Below are 21,796 nucleotides of genomic sequence, written 5' to 3'. Positions count from 1 at the left end.
TAAACTTTTTGGCGAACAGCTGAGAAAGTAACAATGTCTCCAACAAAATCAAGCCATGATGTCTCCACCAGGCACCTGGACTAGCTAAGGGCAGCATGATGTTGCATTGAACAGGGCATACAGCAGGCGAGTTAACATGCCAAGTAAAGGGGCACTTTGAGCATCAGATGATGAAATTTGAGTTCGTACATTACCTTTGACATTGCGACCATTGTCTGTTTTGAGCACATAAGGATAAAAAAAGAAAGAAATATAAAAAGAAGACTAAAATTATGTTATATACACTGAATTACTTCTGTAAAAACAATCAGGAGTAAACAGGATATAATGACTGAAAATGCATCTTTGAAATTAGCATTTTTCACTATTCAATCCAGTAAAATGCATAAACCAAAAATGATATCTGCCATCATAAGCATGCATGTTTAAATACGCGAAACATTTATCTCACTTAACTGGATTCCAAGATATAGATTTTAAAATTATGACGGTTTAGAGAAAGGCATTCCCAGCTGCCTACAGTTGTGATAAAAATTTTCAATCTTGTCAGAAGCCAATGTTAGTGTCACTTCAACCATCATTTACAAAGAAAGACTGTGCAACATTTGGTATTGTAAAGTAATTTTTTTCATATGATTTAACCTAGTAAAGTAATAAGGAAAAATATTTCTAAGACAACAGCTTACCTTAATAATCCAACTTGAGTTATTAATCAGAATTCTCTTAACTGCCCCTCCTACAAATGTTCTTCAATGTATATTTTGAAAATACCACATAGCACTCAAAGAGTCATTCGTAGGCAAAAATGATTGTAAGAAGTCACTGAAAGATTTGACTGTTAAAAGTAATGTGAGATTTTTAAGTTTATGTTATCACAAGGCACTCAGTACCTAAAATATTTAAGAAATTCATTTATATTAACATGAGCTGTTTTCAAGTCTCAAATTGGAGTGTTTTCAGATTATTTTGAGATTAGCAATCTGACTCTTTGATGCATATTTGCTACTAACAAAATATGCATTACTAGTTTTGAAACAAACAAGCTTAAAATAAATGGAGTCATGTCAAAACCATTCAAATATATCCAAGATTTGAAAAATCTGTTCAACATTTGTTGACATCTATGCTAATGCGGTGCTATTTAAAATCTTGGGATATATCTTCATTGTTTCAAAGCTTACGATCAAAGCAATTTCAATAGTTGGTATATTGAATTGCTAGTGTAGACATCGCCTTTGACAGAGATACACAAAGTTGTGACCTTACATGACAACTCTGCCCTCTTTGAGGGACCATAAAAAGGCAAATAGAAATAAATGGAGAGATCTTGATTACATAGAATTAATTATCTCCATCAGAAGCAGGGCCCCAAAGTCATTAGTAAAATAACGACTGCTTGCACGTAGTTAAAAATTATAACATTACTTATCAAACCTCAAATTTATATATAAAGATTTGCAAACTCCCCAAATCCCTGACTGGAAGTTGCATTACATAGTTACTGCTGCTTTGACATCCTAAGAGCATGCAGTCTGTATGGGGCCGGTTGAGACCTTGTTATCTGTCCATGACAATGTAAGTGCAGAAATCAGAGTGAAGAGCCTTGTAGCAATTTGACAAAGCAATTTTATGTCTGGTCAATCTAATAATAAAACAATAGGGGTTTATATCTTCTATGTCTATTGTTTTATTTCATTTTTCTAAGAGTGCATTTTTTTTAATACTTACAAATGTATTCATTTGGGACGGATTAGAAAAAATTCTGGTCCTTCACCATGAATGGTTTGAGAAGTAGAGTTCTAAGGTACTTGATAATACAGAATAGATGGATAATGTAAAATATTATGCACTATTGTATCTGTAAATTACTTAAAGTTCTATAAAGATAGCCTATGTAGAAGGAAATTCCTCTTCTTGAATGAGGAGGCAATAATCTGAATTCAAAATCTCCTGCATGTGGAATTTCAGGTGCTCACCAGGCACACGAATTCATGAAACTAGAATCAGTTTAAAAAATTTCTCATCCACATGTGGCATTGTGTGTCAACTACACTTGGTAAAAAAATAATAATGCATTTAAAAAAAAGCTTTCCATCTTTCTTTGTCAGCAGCTCAGTTTCTAAAATATATCAAATTATGCAGCCTTAGGAGGTATAGTTTCTTCTATGCCAATCAGTGATTTTGTAGCTAAAATTGCTCTAAAGCTGAACTACCAAATACTCTCTGAATTTACTAATCAATAGCCAGATGACTGGAGCATCTGCCAGGAAGTGATACCTTTTTGGAAAATAACATAGCTTGGGTACGGGAAGAAAATCAAGGATGACCTCACTACTGACGGTCCTGAATTGAGAAGTCCAGAAATGTTAAATTATCCTTTCTCATAATCGTTCCAGCAACTATGTACTAAACAGAGACAACAGAGAATTGAAAATACAGTGAAATCATGAGATCTGATCTAACCTACTCAGCACCACTGTCAAGCGACAGGCGAAGTCTGTACTATGCTCTGATCGTATATCATTTATTATATAAGAATGTTATTATACTGTAACTCGGGCAGTAAGGCCAATTTCAGAAGTCAGTATGATTCCTAAAGATGCTTACGCTAACTGGACTAACTAAAATGTATGTCAGTCCTTTGAATCACCCTGCTGGATTTATCTGAATCACCCGTTGGGATTCATTGCTCAAAGATCAAATTTCAGAGGTTCCATTCAGTCAGGAGATGTTGAGCATGCCATTGCTATATGGTATGGGGGCCTTAGATGATTATTCAGTCTGGGAATTGTCCTTGATTTTTCTTTCCTTTTTGCTCTTCTTTAGACTATAGATTAAAATGGATGTACTAATCGCTTTTGTACCATATACAGTTTCTCAAACTTATCTATGGAAAACTCTTCCATTTTTGTGATATTGATTTATCTCTTTTCGAATTCTTCCTGCCACTTCATTTTCCTTCATCATTTCTGCCTTCTCATCTTCACTGTGCCTTTTAAATAAAGCTCCCCCACATAATTCAAGTATTATGGAATATAACCATTTCCTGTTGTGTATGATTTTTGAAACATACTTCATGAGCATCATCCTTTCAATTTCACACCAACATTTATTGAGTTCCTGCCATGAAGAAGGCAATTGTGATACGGAGGCTGCAGAGCTAACTATGCCCAGATTCCTGCACTGGGAGAGCTCACAGAAGCATAATTATTGCTTTGCATATCCAACAGAAATGACAGGCTTATACTGTGGAATAAAGGTAGAATGCAATAAATGCTATAATATGTGCAAATACTGCTTTGTACACATCAGGTGTGAAATCGTTTAATTCTTTTGGTTTGGGAAGGGGAAATGGGTCCTTACACTTATGAGAGGCAGAATGAGGAGGGACAAAGTGGGGAAGAGTTATTTCTGTCAGAACAAACTAATGAAGCAAGAAAATGTGTGATTTGGGAAAAAGCAATTATCTCTGTGCAAGTTTAAAACAGAATCTATAGTAGGGGAAGGAATCTTGAAGGAGCTAGAAAACCTTGAAAATTAAGTGTGGCCAGCTGGCCTAGTAGCCTACACTATGAGCCCAGTGATCAGATTTCTGTTTTGAGAAGAAAACTCACAGCTGTAGCCATGATGATGGGCACACACAGAAAGGGATATCACAGGAAAGGACAGTGGGCCTCTCCAGAACCCAAACTCCTGGAATTCAGAAAAGTGGGATGGATACATCCATCCAATAGGTACTCTGCATCTTCAACCCTGGGGGAAAGTTCAGTGATCTACAGACTCCTTCTACGACAAGAAAGCACTTCATGGAGGATTGTGGACTCTGGAGATGGGTGGTCCTGGGTGTGAAAGCCGACTCTGGTCCTCTGTATTGGACCAATGATTTATTTTAGCAAATCTAAGCCTCACTTTCCTCATTTATCAAACGGGGCTTAATAATAATGCCTAACTCATAGAGTTGTTGGAAGAATTAAATGAGAGTTAATGTGTGTCAAGCTTTTACATTGCCTCACACACAGTAAATAATCAGTAAATGTTGACAATCATCACATTAATGGTGAATTTTTTTGGTCACTGTCTTTTGAGCATTGCTGTTTTCTCTACTGGCTAAAGCAAGAGGGTGAACACCAAGAGGCCAGGGAAAAATAAGTGAATTCTGACTTGCTCTAGCTTTAGTTTTCAAGTTTGGTTTTTCAATACTCTCAGGGTTTGGGTTTGTTTTTTTTCCCCCTACACATTTCCCCTTCCTCCTTCCTAATTCCGCCCCACCCAGTCATCATGTATACCTTTCTGATCACTCAGTACATCACATTTTATACACCTCTTCCTTTGGAAAGACTTGATTAATAAAAGAGGCCTGTGAAGGCACACCACTCATTCTGCCCAGAGCTTGCCTACTGGCTAAATGCAGCAAAATTAATTATGCTTGAGATGATAGGGTCATCACCCGAGCATATTTTATATAAAGCATTAATTAACACTCCATAAAGTAGGCAGATAATGGTTATCATACCATTTCAGAAACACAGAAAAGAAGCCAGAAGAAACCAAATTATTCACTATGGTTCAAAGAGGATACCAGTAACAACTCTGAATGTATGGCTCTCATTTTAAATTGCCATTGTTTACTCACATTTCTTCCCCCAAGGCATAGGGATTAATGTCAAAAATAAAAACAATATGGAAATTACCTTTCATTATCCATTAATATATATTTCCATTTCTTAAAAAAATAAACATACCTTCACTGGCATGTCGGTCTCTAAATATGTTCTTGGGGTGAACACTGAATCCTTCTATGTCATGAACTGAAGAAGCCCTCCGTATACTACAAATGCTTTCTTTTGATCTGGAGTGAGTCAGCTGGGTACTTGACTGCAGCATGTCGGGATAGAGTCGGTCCCATTGCCTTTTGGGAGAGGAATGGTCAAGAGGTCCAGATATATTCACCAAAGGGGAACATTTGCTGGGCTGTATCAAGGCTTTTGTATCATCTGCTTCTGAGGGGCTGCAGCTCTCTTTTGTAGGAGACTTGAAGTGCTTCATGGCTACTGAATCATCACTCTGTTTAGATGAGTCGATTACTACCACATCAGGGTCTTCTTGTGGCAAAGACTGCTTTCTGTAAGTGAGAACTCTCAGAGCAGGGAATTTGAACCCAAAAAGTTTCCCTATAGAGACAGAAAAAAACATTATTACAAGACAAATATATACAGACACTTACACATATTACACATTGTGTAAACATATCCCTTTATGACAAATGAACAAGTATCATTGACTTAAATTTAAACAACATGTAAAAAGAGTTAATAACAATACTTAATTAAGTCATTTATAGTTGGAATGAGGGATATTATAGAAGACTTCTGAGACTAATATGAATCGCCATACAAGCAGTAAGAAAATAGTAAAATAATAGTAAAATAATGTCTCTGATGGTTAAATATACTCCAGTGACATAAAAGCATTACTTGGATGACACAAGTCTCTTATTTTGATAAAGACATACTACACATTATTAGATATCCCATATTGTTAAAAACACCATACAACTATTTTTAAGGAAATTTGAAGCGTAGAATACAGTTTGGAAAAGAAAAGGGATGGGGCACCGTATGTAAAAGAGACAAACAGAGGAAAAGTTATAATGCATATGTACATACATGGGGGAGGAGGTTATAGTACTGGAAATAAGAAGGAAGAGAATGAGGTGGGGATAAGTTGGCCTGTCATATCTAGAAGGTTTCTATTAGATAACACTGTGAGTCAGATGTAGATTGGAAATGTGGGGTCGATTGTGTATGAAAACATTCCTCACTCCATTTGAAAGTTTTGAAAGGCTTTTGGCTACAGATAGAGGTGTAAATATAAGAATTTCTCTTTCCTGATATTTTTTTCTTCCAAAATCTGAGACTATGGCTTGAATGTTACACATATCTCAGTGGTTGATGCTTAGAAGGACAACTAAATCTAACATTAAAAGGCGGGTATTAACATTACAATACTAGTTAATAAATGCATGAACTCAGTGGCAATAAAAATGCAAATAAAAACAAGAGCCTATCATTTTCCACTCCTCACTTTAGCAGTAAATTAAAAAAAGAAAAAATCAAGCACATAACATGTAGTGATGGCAAAAATGCTGGTGAGCATTGTGGCGCTTTGCTAGTGGGAGTGCAAATAGCCACAAATTTTTTGGAAAGTCATTGTACAATATCTATTAAAATGAAAATACATACTTTTTTCCTTTTACTCAGCATTCTCTCATTTATAGGCTAGTACAAAGGCACAAAATCAAGACACAGTCTGAATATACATTAGAAGGGAGAATGGTTGAATAAGTTATGGCATTTTTATACTTTGGAATCTTTTTAAAAAGTATATATATATACTTATTATATATACTTTTTATATATACTTTATATATATACATATATACATACATAATGTTTTGATTAGAATTAGGGGTTTATTCAAATATAGTGTTAGGTGAAAAAGCAAGTTTCAGTTTAATATGTTTATGAGATTTCATTAAAAATAATAAAAGGCGGGATCCCTGGGTGGCTCAGCGGTTTGGGCGCCTGCCTTTGGCCCAGGGCGCGATCCTGGAGACCCGGGATCGAATCCCACGTCGGGCTCCCGGTGCATGGAGCCTGCTTCTCCCTCTGCCTGTGTCTCTGCCTCTCTTTCTCTCTCTCTCTCTCTCTATGTGACTATCAAAAAAAAAAAAAATAATAATAAAAGGCTAGGGATCCCTGGGTGGCTCAGTGGTTTGGCACCTGCCTTTGGCTCAGGGCGTGATCCTGGGGTCCCGGGGTCGGGTCCCGTGTTGGACTCCTGCATGGAGCCTGCTTCTCCCTCTGCCTGTGTCTCTGCCTCTCTCTCTCTCTCTCTTTCTCTCTGTCTCTCATGAGTAAATGAATAAAATCTTAAAAAATAATAATAATAAAAGGCTGCATTTGTCCACAGAAATTGTATAGCAGTAGAGAAAGATGTGGAAGGACACACACCAAACTAGTAATGTTGACTGGCTAAGTGGGTTTAGAAGTAGGGGAGGGTAATGTATTGCATTCTTCTTTATATATCTTTATTGTTTGTTACATCAAGCATTTAATTCCTTATAAAATTCTAAAAGATATAATGAGAAACTTCTAAAAGAAATGAAGAGATGAAACATCTAAACCATATTGTGTGATTCAAAGCTTTTCTAAGTATTGTCTCCAAGAAAATGCAGAGTCTGTAAATCCTATTGTCAGTGCGATAGTCTACGTCCACACTGCCCCATGGCTTGACAAGTACACATTGCCCTTCTGGTCAGTCAGTTGGAGTCTTTGGGCCACAATATTATCTACCTCCTTCTATTTAAGTGTCACGGGCACCATTACCTTTAATACATTTACTATGAACTTTTCCTCAATACCCTGAGGATGGTTTTAAAACATGGAAGAACATTCTCAAAACTCATGGACTTTTCTACATTTTATTTAAATACACTCTTCCAGTAAATGGTCTTACCTACACACATACTTTCAATTCCGTATTTAATCTAATGACTCATAAATCTACATCTCTAGCCCAGACCTCCTCTCTTAGTTCCAAACCTGCATATCTTTTGGCCTCGTTGACATCGTCACTTAAAAGTCAGAGACGCCTCAAAATCCCATAGCAAATCCAATCTCATGATCTATCTCTCCAATTCTAGCCCTTTTCCTGATGAACATTTCTGTCCCCCAGTGGACTACGGGCCTCATGAGGGAAGGGCCCTTGACTATTTTGCTTACCAAATCCCACCTCTGATAGAATGTCTGAGAATGACAAATGAATTTCTATAAGCAGAGGCTAATCTGATAAGGTGCTTCGATTCTGACTGTGGAAAACCAGGATATTTAATTGCTCTGACCAACTTAATTAGATAATAGCCTTCTGGAATTGTATTGACCCATTTTTACCAAAAATGGTTGCTTGGGTAGAAGTCAGTAGCTCACGGAAATGGTGAACTCTCTCCTTTGCCCTTTGTACCTGATGCAACTCTTACTGTTAAGTTTGCCTTTTTCAGAGGTTAGTAATTGGTACCATTCTGGTCTTAGAACAGAAGTGCTTCCAAACTCCTCGTTTTACACAAAACACCCATTACAGAAAATTTTAGAATTAAGCAGGCTAATTTATTATCGTAAGCTGTCATTTGTGGGCTACCAGTAGTTAACACTGTTAAATACAGTACCTCCTATTTAACGATACAGTATTGAATACTGTAGTTAACAGAATTTATCTTTCTGATAAAAGACATGACACAATCCACAAACTCCAAATATGTTCACCTTAAAGTTCTAGATTAATAAATTGTAAATGAGAGTAACCCATCTGCGCAAATAAGATTAAACAACAGTGTATCACAGTAACTGTTTTGCAAGCATTCTTACATAATTCTACCAACAACTCTTATATGCTCAAGTAAATTGCCAAGTTAAAAATCACTGAACTGCATCAAAGTCACTTGATTAGTTTTTAATGCACATGGAATTGACTTATAAAGCAGTTTGCAAATCAATTCTGCAAGCTTATTACAATGCACTGAAGGTCAATGCCTACTTTTATTCATTTTTCATCAGTTACATTACCCTCCTCCTTTAAAAACAATTCACTGCCTTTCTTAAATTAATGACCTCACAAGGCATTTAGTTTGCTCCTGTAGTTTGCTTGTAACCAAGGTGGTGCAGATGGTCTTTTCTGCATCACTAGCTTCATATGACCATGTTATATTGCATTACAGATTTAGTTGTCTAACTGCAGCTCATCCGGAAAGAATACACATTGAGAATTTTGCTCAATGCTACCACTTTCAGGCATGAAATATAAAACATAGATGAGTATAATCCTGTCATAGTTCTTAACACTGAAAAATGCCCCTATAAGTTGTCTCTAAATTGTACTATATTTGCTTTCTAATTTAAACTACTAAAACAGACACCATTTAGCCTTTTATCTACTAAAGTGTTTCATAAATCTGACATAAGAACAACAGAGTAAGAGTTTTTACTAGTTTTTTTACACTCTCCCAAATAATTTTAAGTACTGATAAACTGCTTACACGAACATGATTTTCATTTAAGACGTACCTAAGTTTCTAACACACATGAATGAACTACTGCTACAGTGTCTTTCTCAGAATATATCCCTTGTAGGGAGCTGCCTAATACAAGTTTGGAAGCTTCGTCTTCGTGTATCCTGCGTCATATCTAACTGAGAGCTTTTTACTTCTCACTCAAGTAAGCACATAGATAATCCATTATCATTGTCTTAAAAGCCTGGAATTATGACTCCAATCTATATACACAAACATGTTGAATACATGGCCCAAGGCCAAACAGGAAATCAGGATAAAGTCAGAATAAAACAGCAGTTCCTTTTATTTAATTTCAGTTTTACCCAAGACTTGGTGTTTTCTTGGGCCATAAACATTCAAATTGAGGATTTAATGAGACTCATTACTCACTTCTAATTAAATGTAGATAAATGCATATACACAATTTTATTTTTGATCTTAGAGGATGAATAACAAAGTCCCCCACCTCAACAAAAACCCTTCTACTACTAACCGTCTACTGCTAACCTCCCCTGGAGTTCCCCGAAGATTAGTTAACTCTTAACATTCCTTCTAGTTCTGAGTTTCTTTGCTTATATATTTATGCTAATCATAGTTTCCACAAAATTATAATGATCACAGCTACATTTCTACCGTAACTCCTGTGGTAATGGGACTTTTTACTAAACTTTTCCGAATAGAAAAGACCTCATCAATCTGAACTGCTATTTCTCTCTTTCTCTTTTATCCTTTCCTCTGGGAGCTGGTTCTTTCTATTTGAATTTGGAAGAAAACAATTTTTCTAATTTAAGAATCAATCTAGGAATATTATAAATAATATTTCTTGAAGAAAAACAAATATTTCCGAAAGGTCCTCCATATATTCCTAATCATTGAATTTCCTCATAATTACAAATTCCCAATTAGTCCTTTCATTCAACTTTTCTTCATTTCTGCAAATCCTTAGAACTTTGATTAATAATTTTACTATGAAACTCCGGTTAAATATAAATCAGAAACAATTTACTCTTGCCTGGTTTTGCTTAGTTGAATTATGGACTAAAGAGTAGAAAGAAACTTTAGTTCAAGAAGTCATGCAAACTAGACGATACCGCAGGGTAAGGGGGGAGACATGCACAAGGAGCGGGAAATGGGGGATGTTGTGTAACCATGAGCAGAGATATTTCCCCTCACAAAGGAGTAGAAGTGGTGAGAGGTTGGACCCAGTATTCTCAGGAGCTATGCCTGAAGAAAAGGAGGAAGACTGGATTGGGCTGAGGCAGTTAAACTCTTATGCAAATACAATGGGAGCTTCAGCCAGCCCTCCTGGGAGCCCCGGAGCTAGAACAGCCCTTTGGAGTGATAGCAAATTCAAGTCAAGATATCTGTAATTCTCATTTAAATTGTTAGGAGGCTTGGAGCTATTAGTTAATCTATCTTCCAATACACTGTTTAATATAGCACTGAATAAATGATGCAAAGTTGTCAATGGATGAGTGATCAACTAATAGCTCTGCTAGTAATTGATTTATTTTTCTTCAATAAAGTTGCATAAACCAAAAAAAAAAAAAAAAGAAAAGATATCTGGCTTTCTTCTCCCTGCAGCAGCCAGTCACCTGCTATAGCCACCCCACAAGAAGACCCATAATCTACATAAAGAAGTTCTCTGCTTTGACCTACAATTCTCAGTGAGAAGCAGAGCAGTGGACACTCAGCAGTCAATATTCCCAGCATCAGGGTTGTCCCAGTCCTGGGGAAGGTGTCTGGCTGAGCAGCACAGTATCCACAATGCAGAGTAGGAACGATACCCAGATTTTGGTCTGAAAAAAATCTATTGTCTGAATTAGGTCTACTATCAGCTATTATCATACAACATAAGGATTTGTGAATTACTGTCTATGTACCTTTCTAAAATCATGGTGTTAGCACATCTGACACTTAAATTGGAAGCCTTAACATCACTGTGAGGATTTTCTCCAGCCAAATAGCTCTGAATGTGCAGAGAAACATGACTTTAATCTCTGAGTCAGGGAAAGAGCAACCGAACAAATTTGATGGGAGAAACAGGGAAGGTAACTGACATATGTGCCTTGTCTTTTTAGGGAAAAATTTCCACAGAGGCACCCTGCAAGGAGATGAGCATTTCCTACTCCTAAGTGTAGTAATGAGTATATGATGCTGCCCACAGGCTGCTAGAACAACACATAATATTGTCAAAGAAGGCAGTGGTTGGTAGTTTTACTGGGAAAAAGATCACTGGGGAGTCCATCCATTTAGTAAACCTGAAGCTAAATTTGGGACACTTTAAAGGAGCAAATGTGGTCAGTATTCCTTGAAAGAAACACTCCTGGGAGATTCCTAGAGTGAGAGATACCAAAGAAAAAGCAGCAACTTACACTAAGGCAGTAACTGTAAGACCAAATTAGAGTCTTGAAAAAAAGTGAGTTCTAACCCAGTAGCCCATGGCACACATGCATGGAAGTGGAAGTTGGGGAAGTTAGTGCTATAGTAGTGGTGACAGCAATTACGGGAGCTGCAGCAGCAGCAGAGAACTTGGAACAGGTTCACAAATGCTGATGATGTCTGAGAGGCACTTGGCCAAGTCATCAGGAAAGCAAAGAATAAAAGACAGGTTTGGGATAAGGGAGATAAGGCAAAAAACAGGACAGGGCGGTGGGCTGCTTTTAGCCACTCAAGGTTAAACTCTCTCAGTGGAGAGGGACTGGAAATGAAAGCAAATACATCAGCAGTATTTGTACCTAAAAAAGTTCCTATGTGATAACCACTTAATATATCAATATTTCACTTATTGGTGCTGTTACTGTGTTTCTCTTCAATAGATTTCTTCCTTTTCCAAATGCCAACTTAAAGAAGCCATTCAAATTGGGAAACACCTTAAATTGTTAAACTGTAAAAACATCTTAACTTAAACTGGACCTGGCATGACTGTAGAGTCATCACATTGACGAGGACTCTTTTGATAGAGCATTCCAAACACAAATGTTAAAGACACCAGTTGCCCAAATGCAGTATAAACAGGCACTGTCCCTGATTTGGGTGTTGCTAGGTAACAAATGTTTCCAAATGATATGCACAGGAGGAGTCTCTGGCATGAATATGCTGATTTAGACGGTCATTAACATTCTTTGTTAATAAAGAGATAAAACAAAATTTTTTTCGACTACCAGCAATTTTCCTGATCTTAGAAATATGTATTTTGCCCAGATCCTAGGGAGGAAAAGTAAAATTGATTGCAACCTGTGACTGAACTTTTCCCAGATTCTTTTAGCAACCATGTCATAGTTCCTTTTCTAGATCAAATTTAACCTTTAAAAAAAGGAAACCTCCAAACCTATGATAATAGTAAATATTAGTTACGTTGTGAAACGTTTAATTAAATTCATCTGAATAATAGATTGTTTCTACAGTAATGCTCACTGAGGGAGAAACTCTATATTACTACTGCAGCTCTTCATCTTTGAATTAAAGAATAACTTTCAGCTCCAATGGAGAATAGTAAAAACACTGTGAATGCCCCTTTATAAACCAGCATATAGAAAATTTCTTTGTTCCCTAGCTTGAGGTCTTAAAACTGAGATGCAAATTTGAGGGAGTAATGTAGCTATTCAGGCAAATATATATTTTATGTGTCAATTATTCAGAATATTGGGTCCAAAGCAGATGAATACATTTTTACTGGTTTAAATTAGTTAGATAATTGCCTAAATTATCAGCTGCATTTTGTGTGCATAGACTTAGCTTCAGTTGAAGCTTTTAGAGTAATTCAAACTTTTATTTTAATAAGCATAAAAGTAGACATTCTCTTTTGATTTGGAGACTATAATTTCAATCATTTCAAAGATAATGGGATCTTCTTTGTCATACCTTAATAAGATTAAATTAGATTAAAAAATGCACTTTTGAAAAGAACTGTAAGAATAAGAGACTATAAAATTTAACTTTATTATATTTTTACTTTTAGTTTCATTTAAAATTTATCTTTGTAGTTTTATATAAACATTAATTAACTTAGACCAGTAGTTCTCCAACTTTAGTGGCTATCAGAGTGATGTGAAGTGTTTGTTAAAACACAGATTGCTGAATTTCTGTGTTCCTGACTCAGCATTTCTGGTGTAAGGCCCAAGAAGTTGTGTTTCAAACATCTTGCAAGGTAATGCTGATGGTCTCACACTTGGAGAATCATTGGCTAATGTTCACTCAGTAGGAAAATTTAAAAAGAAAACTACTCAATAAAAAATAACATTCATTTGTTTTCATATTCTACAAAAATGTATTGGATGCTTATTATTTGCAAAAGATTGGGACTGCATGGAAGAAAATACAACATCCCTGCTGTGATCTAGAACTGAAGGGTTCTTGGCCACTTTAAATAAGGTAGGTGTTTTCCAGTTCTCCACAGATCTCACCCTTCTCTCTATTTTTATTCATGGCCTTCTCCGATCATTTATGTTACTTGTCCACTAGGCAAACAGATATGTAAAGACAGGTGTGAGGTACCATGATGTCACAGAGGCAGGAAAAGGTAAATTTATCTGGCCAAATTAGGAATGCTTCACAGATGAAGAGTTCTTTAGAGAAAGTATCCTGGAGGGATGAAAGCATTCACAGAGGGGATACCATGTTATACAAACAAGGCGGTATAAAACATGGGATGTGATGGGGGGAAGTGATGGGATATAAAGCTAAAGAAGTAGCAGAGGTCTTGCCACAGGTATTTTGTATAATGTGCAGGGTTTTGGAATTGCCTCTTGTTAGTAACAAAGAATCATTTAAAGGAGATGCAAAGTTGGGTATTATAATTTGATGTACAGTAGTGTGACATTTGATCCTGAGCCAAAGAGGCTGAAAGCAGGGATATCAGTTATGAGACCAGTGCATCAGCCCATGAAAAATGTGTTGGGGCCCTAGTAGGCAATTACTGCGGGCTTTGTGAGAGACATTTCCACAGAGGGTGCTTGACAAAATTTGATCACTCTTTGGTTGGGAGATGAGAGGATTAGAGAGAAGGAGAGGTTTAGCATAGCATAATCCCCATGTTTCCAGCTGTGGTAGCTTGGATGACACCATTTGAGATGTATAAAGAAAGAGCAAGAGTTTTTGATGGAATGGGCAGATGGCATTTGGAAACGGAAAGACAAATCTCAGCCTGAAATGCTAAATTTTTTTAGGTATTTAAAAATCTTCCAAAAGAGATGCCCAGTGGGCAAGTGAATATATGAAGTTCTAAGTAATAAGGAAAGTCTAGAGGAAGGTATGGACTGGAGATGCTGATTTGCGGAGGCGTCTTTACCCTGTAGATCACAGATGAGTTTGCCCAACCAGGGTATATAGATAAAATGACTAAAGAGAAGGATAATAAGAGGGGCCTCTGGGGGATAAACAAACAGCGTTCATGAACAGAGTAAGGGGAATAGGAAAATGGTACTAAATTAGCTGTCACAGAGCTCAAAAGAAACAAAGGAGTACGGTGTCATGGAACACAAAAGAACAAAGAGGATCAGATTTAATAAGGTACATTCAATCTAGAAGGCAATGGAGAGAGCACAACAGAGAGTTCACGTATAGTAGTGAGCAGAGGAACGAAGGAAATAAGGAAAATGAGTGTGTAGATATGAAAAATCCAAATGCCGACAGGAAGAGACAAGTAACAAAAATGCTGGAAGCCAGATAGAAACAGACAAGAAGGTCAGGTGAGGATTGTGGCAAATTGGAGAGTGCACACCCCATCAAAGGTGTGGCCAGTATTCTGTTTCAGTTTATTGCAAACATGTAGTCAGATACTCATGTTTTTCCAAAATCAGCCAGAGTTTTCATTTTTACATGTAGTTTTCCAATTTTTAGATGTTGGCAACAAACTTAACTAATTAAAACTTTTAGGAAGTATTATGTAATCTAAACAATATATCTGTTGAACTACAGGCTATTCTTAGCCATATGAGTGTGAGCAAAAGGGAAAAAGCCAATAGGGTGAAGGGGCTGGGATTGGTGAGGGCAGTCTTTGAAGGGATGGAAGAGAAAGTGGGTTGCAAGTGGAATCTAAGCCTCGGTTTGATGTTGTTGGGAAACTTTTTGGTTGAGGGTCGGCTTGTTAAAGGAGTTCCCACTGGCACCTTCCCCCTTGCTCTGAGGCGTGGGAGCTGAGGTTATCTGTGGGGAAAAATGAGTTGATTGGAAGTTAAAAGTCATGAGAAGCCTGACAAAAGTTTAAAATACTTGCTAAGGGATAAAGTTGAAAGATCTGGAAAAAAAATTAAGATCTCACGTATAGTTTTGACTTTCAGTGTAATCATTTATAAATTAATAAAAGATAAAGTTCATAATTTTTCTATAAATAAAAGAAACGATTTAGGCCTGTTTTCTTGTTGGGAAATATGTAAGTTTAGTAAAGTGTGAATATTTCACAGATTTTTGACAATGATGGCAAGAATGAATTAAGTAGATTTACATTTAAACAAAAATTATCTTAAACTGATAAGAGAAGTGAAAATGTATTAGTTAAGGTTTACTTGGGGATATGAGCTTAAGATCAACTTTTATAGTGAGTCAAACTGACTCAGATTTTAAAATAAGATTAAAACATACAATGCCTTTGTTTGCTGTTTGGTTGTATATTGCTAAATCAATTTTTTTGTTTAATTGAGGTCCTCCTAAATCCCATGAAAACTTTTCATCAAGCAAAATGCGCATGTGTGTGTGTGTGTGTGTGTGTGTGTCAGACTGGTGATCCTAGACCCCTGCTATAAAATAGAAGACATATAAAACCCAAATATACTTGTAAATAATTTAAAATGAAAGTTAAATATATTTTACTTAAAATAATAAAGTGAAAGTCTCTTAAACTTGATTAGCAAGAACACATATTTAGTTATCTTCCACATTGTGCAAATATTTCATAGCAACAGATATTAGAGCAGAAAAAAAAGAGAATGCATTTTCCTCATTCCATTAATTTTTAGATGTGGCCCCCTTTAATGGGTAGGAAAAATACAATTTTGTCTTCTATTTGATATTATTTTGTCTTCTATTTGATATTCTCCAGATTTTAGGGTTTTTAAAGAAACCATCAATGAAAAAAGGGCTTAATTATATATTTTATTTGGCATTTATATTTTTGTGTAGCAATTAGTTGCCTCAATTACACAGTATTTATCAGTTTGATAGACTTATCAATATAATATTCTCTCCTGTACTTGCTTCATTTGAGGAGACATAAGTCATCTATTCGTGGCTGGTTCTATATTTTCAACAGAGAATAAGTTTGTGAAAAAATAGTTTTTCCTAGAGGAAACTGCTCACTTTAGTTGTGTAGGGCTCCTGACCCAGAAATTAGATATTTGTACTAAGAAATGATTCACCACTTCATTCGATACACAACAAGTGTCCAGAATTTTCTCAACCCAATTTGTCATAGTCCCTTTTTATGATATATCTTTTGTATTATACACTTAGCTTCTTTTCTATTACTTAATCGTCTCAATTTAATATTTCACTTTCTTCTCATCCGTATTTTTTGTGTTTTCACTTCATATTTTTCTATAAATAAACCTTTATTTTGTCTTCATTTCAGAAGAGGCAGTTACATTTACAGAAAACCACATCTTCTTAAACAAATGGTAGCCTTTTCTCCATTACTTTCACTTAAATCATAACACTCGAGGGCTTGTACACCCATCCCCCAACCCCCACACACTTACATATTACTTACTTAGATATGAAAATAGGCATTCTGAAGGTTAAGGTGTTCTGCAAAAAAGAGGTGTATCAGATTTGCTTTTCTTTCTTTTTTTTTGTTTGTTTTGGTGGTCACCACTGGAACAACATTCGAAATAGCTAATAGCACTATTTTACACAGGTGGTAAAACTGTACTTTAAGGAAAAAAATCAGCAGGATTTTTCCCAAAGTCAGAAATAATACTAAAAAAAAAAAAAAAAAAAAACAAAACTAAACTAAATAGCAATTGGATCAGAAGCTACCACGTGCAATTTATCTCTTTTTAACTTTTCCACTTAATTTAACAATCAACTCTTCAAAAATTGACATCAAGTCAAGGAAATTCCAGAGCATAAAATGACAGAAGGGTATAATCAAATCCAATATACTGGTTGTAAACAATGGACCTCTGTAATGCTCTGGAAACAATATTATTTGCATATTTATACTTTCTACAATACTCTCTATAGGAGTGACAGCTGCAGTGTAGGGAAACCACTTATATTCACAAAATAAAAAGCAATCCTACTGAAATTGCTATGGCTTACACATGAGATGCTATTTTAATCACAGTGTAAAATTGCATAGATTATGTGTTACATCCTGGGAAGCTACTGTATAGATTATCTTCATTCAAAGAATCAAAGTTTCAATTTTCCAATTGTATTTCAGTTTGAAATGAATATTTTTAAAACATCCCCCCCTGATTTGCTATGCTGCTGAAACACCCCTCTCTTTTTCACTTCCATCCAATTTGATGGACCAGGCAAGATAACAGTTCTATAGGAAAATGAAGAATTTGTGAAGACAATGGAGAAATAAAATCAAGCATCCCCCGAAACAAAAGATCTTATTGACGTTCATGACCAAACACAGGCTGACATTACCTAAAGTATACTCCCAGGAATCATTCAATAAAGACTGAATTGGTTAGTGGGAAATATAAAGAAATAAAAATAGTCATCAACTTAAAGGAACAAAACTTTGGTATTGCAATAATTTTTTTAAAGTACTTCATTTTTGTTTTTAAATATGTCACCTGGGAGGCCGACACATTGGTGATATTGATAAAGAGTTTTCCCCTGAGTGTGATATTATTCAGAGTAAGATATTCAGTATATTGGAATCATTACATTAATCTATTTCTTCCAATATTGCTTTAACAAAATATTGTACTGTCATTTGCACATACCTAAGGAAGTAACTGATACTATGAAAAATTCTCAGCTGGTACGCATCTGATTTAGTATTATACTTAGGTTTAATGATGTAGTTTGCTATCTAAATTTATATTTGGGTAACAATTTCTTTTTTCAAATATTAAAGTTTCATGACAAGGCTTCCAGCTCCCCACAGACAATAACAGATACTTAAATTCCAATTTCCTCATGGATCTTCCTAAAAACCATTAAGATCAATAAAAGAAACAAGTAAAAGTAGCCTTGAACCATGCCTAAAGAGTAATTAGAGACAGAGACATTACACACTTTAATTTACATATAGGCAGGGAAATAAATTCCTAAGAGCAGCGAATTGGTTCAGGAAAGCACACTGCAATGGAGTTAGGCAGAAACTTAATGAAGAAAAGGGTCTATAAAGGTCTTCTTGGAGTGATGGAACAAATATCAAATATGGCTTACCCACAGGTTTTTCACCCTGTGTTAGAAATTCTGAGAGTAGGTCTATAGCCTGAATGGTCAGAGCACTAGTTAGTAGAGACTAGAGAGACTACGAAAGTGCACAAGACCTCAGTTTGGAAAACCATCACTTCTTAGAGGTGGTGGTGGGGTGGAGACTAGGAGTGATGATTGATATTTCACTAGAAATTTAAGGACAAAACAAGCTAGAAATACTGCAACAAAACAAAATGAGAGGAGAAGGAGATCTAGAATAAGCTGAGTACCTTGTTGGTAAAAATTAGGAATCAAGTAATATCATTTAAATTGACAAACTGAGTGGTAGAAGACCATTCTTAGGAGTGCAAAGATAAGAATTAGAACAGATAATATCATTAACTAAAATTATATGGTGGAAAGGGGAGGAGAAGAGTTACAGGCTAATTTTATTCTCGCTCATAGTAAGAAATCAAAATACAGTGTCTGAGGAAAAGGAGGAGAGATTAAGGGCATTATATCAAATTTATTTTATAAAGATAACTACTAGAAAAAAATACAAATATTCTCAAGTACCAAAATAAAAGCAAAAACAGGATAAAATAAACTCAAACCACACAGTTTAAGTTTTTAGAAAAGCAAAGAACATAACATAAAGACATGCTTTAAGAGAGTATATTTAACATAGAATATGTTAGCACTAAGAAAAAGCATAGTAGTTCTATCAGTAAATACAAGTATCTATTATAATTACAAATAAAAAGTATTTTTTTCTTTTTTTAGAAGCATTATTTTTCTTCTTAAAAAAAAAAGAAAACCTGACTCCAGAATGTATATTTAAAAAGCACAACTAAAACAAAAACTAAAAAGTGCTTTAAATATATAACAGGAAAATAGAACTGAGAAAGATTTTTAAAAAATCATAAAAGACTACTTTGCATAATACTACTTAAATAAAATTTTAAAACCTACATAAAATTATTGAGAGATAACATTTAGCAAAACTGTACTAGTTGAGAGGGACAATGTGAGTAGTCCAACCTCTGGAGAAAAAAAGAAAGAAATTTGTCAAAAAGCTACTCTACAGGGATGCCTGGGTGGCTCAGTGGTTGAGCAGCTGCCTTTGGCTCAGGGGTGATCCCAGAGTCCTGGGATCGAGTCCCACATCGTGCTCCCTGCATGGATCCTGCTTCTCCCTCTGCCTGTGTCTCTGCCTCTCTCTCTCTGTGTCTCTCATGAATAAATAAATAAAATCTTAAAAAAAAAAAAAAAGCTACTTTACAAATAAGTATCAGACCTGGATGATTTCCTAGCGGAGTCATACTTAACTTTTAAAGTTTAGATAATCCCCAAACTATTTGATAGTTCTGTAGCATAGAAAATAGAAAAAAAAAATCTCCAAATTATTTTCTGAAGGAATTATAACATTGATACCAATACTGATGAAATTGCACATATACACACACATACAAACTACTGATCAGTCTTGGGATTCCCGGGTGGCTCAGTGCTTTAGCGCCTGCCTTTGGCCTAGGGCCTGATCCTGGAGTTCCAGGATCAAGTCCCACATCGGGCTCCCTGCATGGAGCCTGCTTCTCCCTCTGCCTGTGTCTCTGCCTCTCTCTCTCTCTCTCTGTCTCTGTCTCTCATGAATAAATAAATAAAATCTTAAAAAAAACCACTACTGATTGGTCTTCCTAATGAATACTGATGTAAAAATCCTAAATTAATTTTAGATAAAGAGAATTCAGCAGCATATTACAAAATCAAATACATCGTGATCATATATGAGAGGAGAAGGAGATGCAAGAATAGTTCCATGTTAGTAACCCCATTAATAAAATGAATCATAAAAATAAGGAAACAGAAAGCTACACTCATTTCCACAGATACTGAAGACAATTTATGAATTTCAACACCATTCTTTATAAATACAAAGTAATGGAAAGCCTTAAAAGTATAGAACACGTACAACTCAACCCAGATGCTATCATTTGAATTAATGAAAAACACTTGCCATTCACACAAACATCAGGAACAAGGCATGTTGTTTATCATCAATTTCTTTTTTAATAATATGTTGGCAGTAATAGCTAGCACAATAAAACAAGAGAAAACTATTAGATGTATGAGAATTGGAAAGGAACATGTAAAACAATCTCTATCAGATAGAACACTTGAAAAATTCATGAGAGTCAATGTATAAGCCACTGCAATTTAAGAAAACTCAGTAAGATAGTAGGATATAAAGTTAACATACTCAGAAAAAAAGTCACTAGCCTTAAAAATAATCAGAAGATATAAGGAAAGAGAAGGTCCTAATTAAAATTTCAGCAATAACGAAAAGCCAAATGCCAAGTTAGGAAACTAAAGAGTAGAAAAAAATTGTAAAGACTCCTGAAAGACACAAAAGCTAGACTTGAAAATGCATATAAAATTCTTGTATAAAATGACTCAACACCATAAAGATGTTAATATTTATAAAATTAATGTGAGTCCAGTAAAAAAAACAACAGAATCTTTTCCTTATCTGGACAGGTTGTTTCTAAAGTTCTTAAAGAATGTTTAACAAGAAATAACCTCAAGCTCCTGAAAATTAATGTCAAAAGGAGCATTCATATTAGAGGTTTGTTGTATATTTAAAACAATGTGATTCTGAATGATAAGTAACAAAACAGAATAGAAAGTCCAGAAATGTACTCAAGCACATAAAGCACTTTAGTATGTGATAAAAGTGGTATCTCAAATTATTGATGAAAAGATAGACTTTCTTTTTTTTTTTTTTTTTTTTTTTTTTTTTTTTTTTTAAATTTTTTAAATTTTTATTTATTTATGATAGTCACAGAGAGAGAGAGAGAGAGGCAGAGACACAGGCAGAGGGAGAAGCAGGCTCCATGCACTGGGAGCCCGACGTGGGATTTGATCCCGGGTCTCCAGGACCATGCCCTGGGCCAAAGGCAGGCACCAAACCGCTGCGCCACCCAGGGATCCCGAAAAGATAGACTTTCTAATAAATGATGTTAGAACAACTGGAAAGCCATTGATAAAATGATAAATTAAGTGTATATCTTGCACTGTAAACCAAGCTAAACTTAAAATGTGACAGAGATTCTAAAGCTATTCAAGTTCTAGAAAAAGAATTCTTTTATAACCTTAGAATGCTGAAAGATTTCCTAATAGTGATTCAAAAATTCAGAATCAATAAAGTAAAAGCTTGACAAATTTAGTGCTTTATAAACAAACAAACAAACAACAACAAAACCTGGCATGACAAAATCAGGAAAAAGCAAAAAAACAAAAAAACAAAAAACAAAAACAAAAACAAACAAACAAACAAACAAAACATTGCTGGGAAGAGATGTGCCA

General features: G+C 35.4%; 1 protein-coding gene across 2 annotated transcripts in view; it reads right to left on the bottom strand.

Annotated features, from left to right (window-relative positions):
• The window catches only part of KCNH7 (potassium voltage-gated channel subfamily H member 7), a 474,114-nt gene that overhangs the window by 133,840 nt on the left and 318,478 nt on the right, over nucleotides 1-21,796 (bottom strand). For both annotated transcript variants that reach the window (XM_072811055.1, XM_072811056.1), the window contains exons 4-5: nucleotides 4,743-5,171; nucleotides 195-215 (exon numbers count right to left, since the gene is read on the bottom strand). In XM_072811055.1, the coding sequence (XP_072667156.1) occupies nucleotides 195-215; nucleotides 4,743-5,171 (450 nt within the window). The remainder of the gene's footprint in view (nucleotides 1-194; nucleotides 216-4,742; nucleotides 5,172-21,796) is intronic.

This window comes from Canis lupus, chromosome 34 (assembly GCF_048164855.1).
Source record: "Canis lupus baileyi chromosome 34, mCanLup2.hap1, whole genome shotgun sequence".
Taxonomy (NCBI): Eukaryota; Metazoa; Chordata; class Mammalia; order Carnivora; family Canidae; genus Canis; species Canis lupus.
The sequence above is the reverse complement of the archived record's forward strand: the minus strand, read 5'-3'. Positions and strand labels throughout refer to the sequence as shown.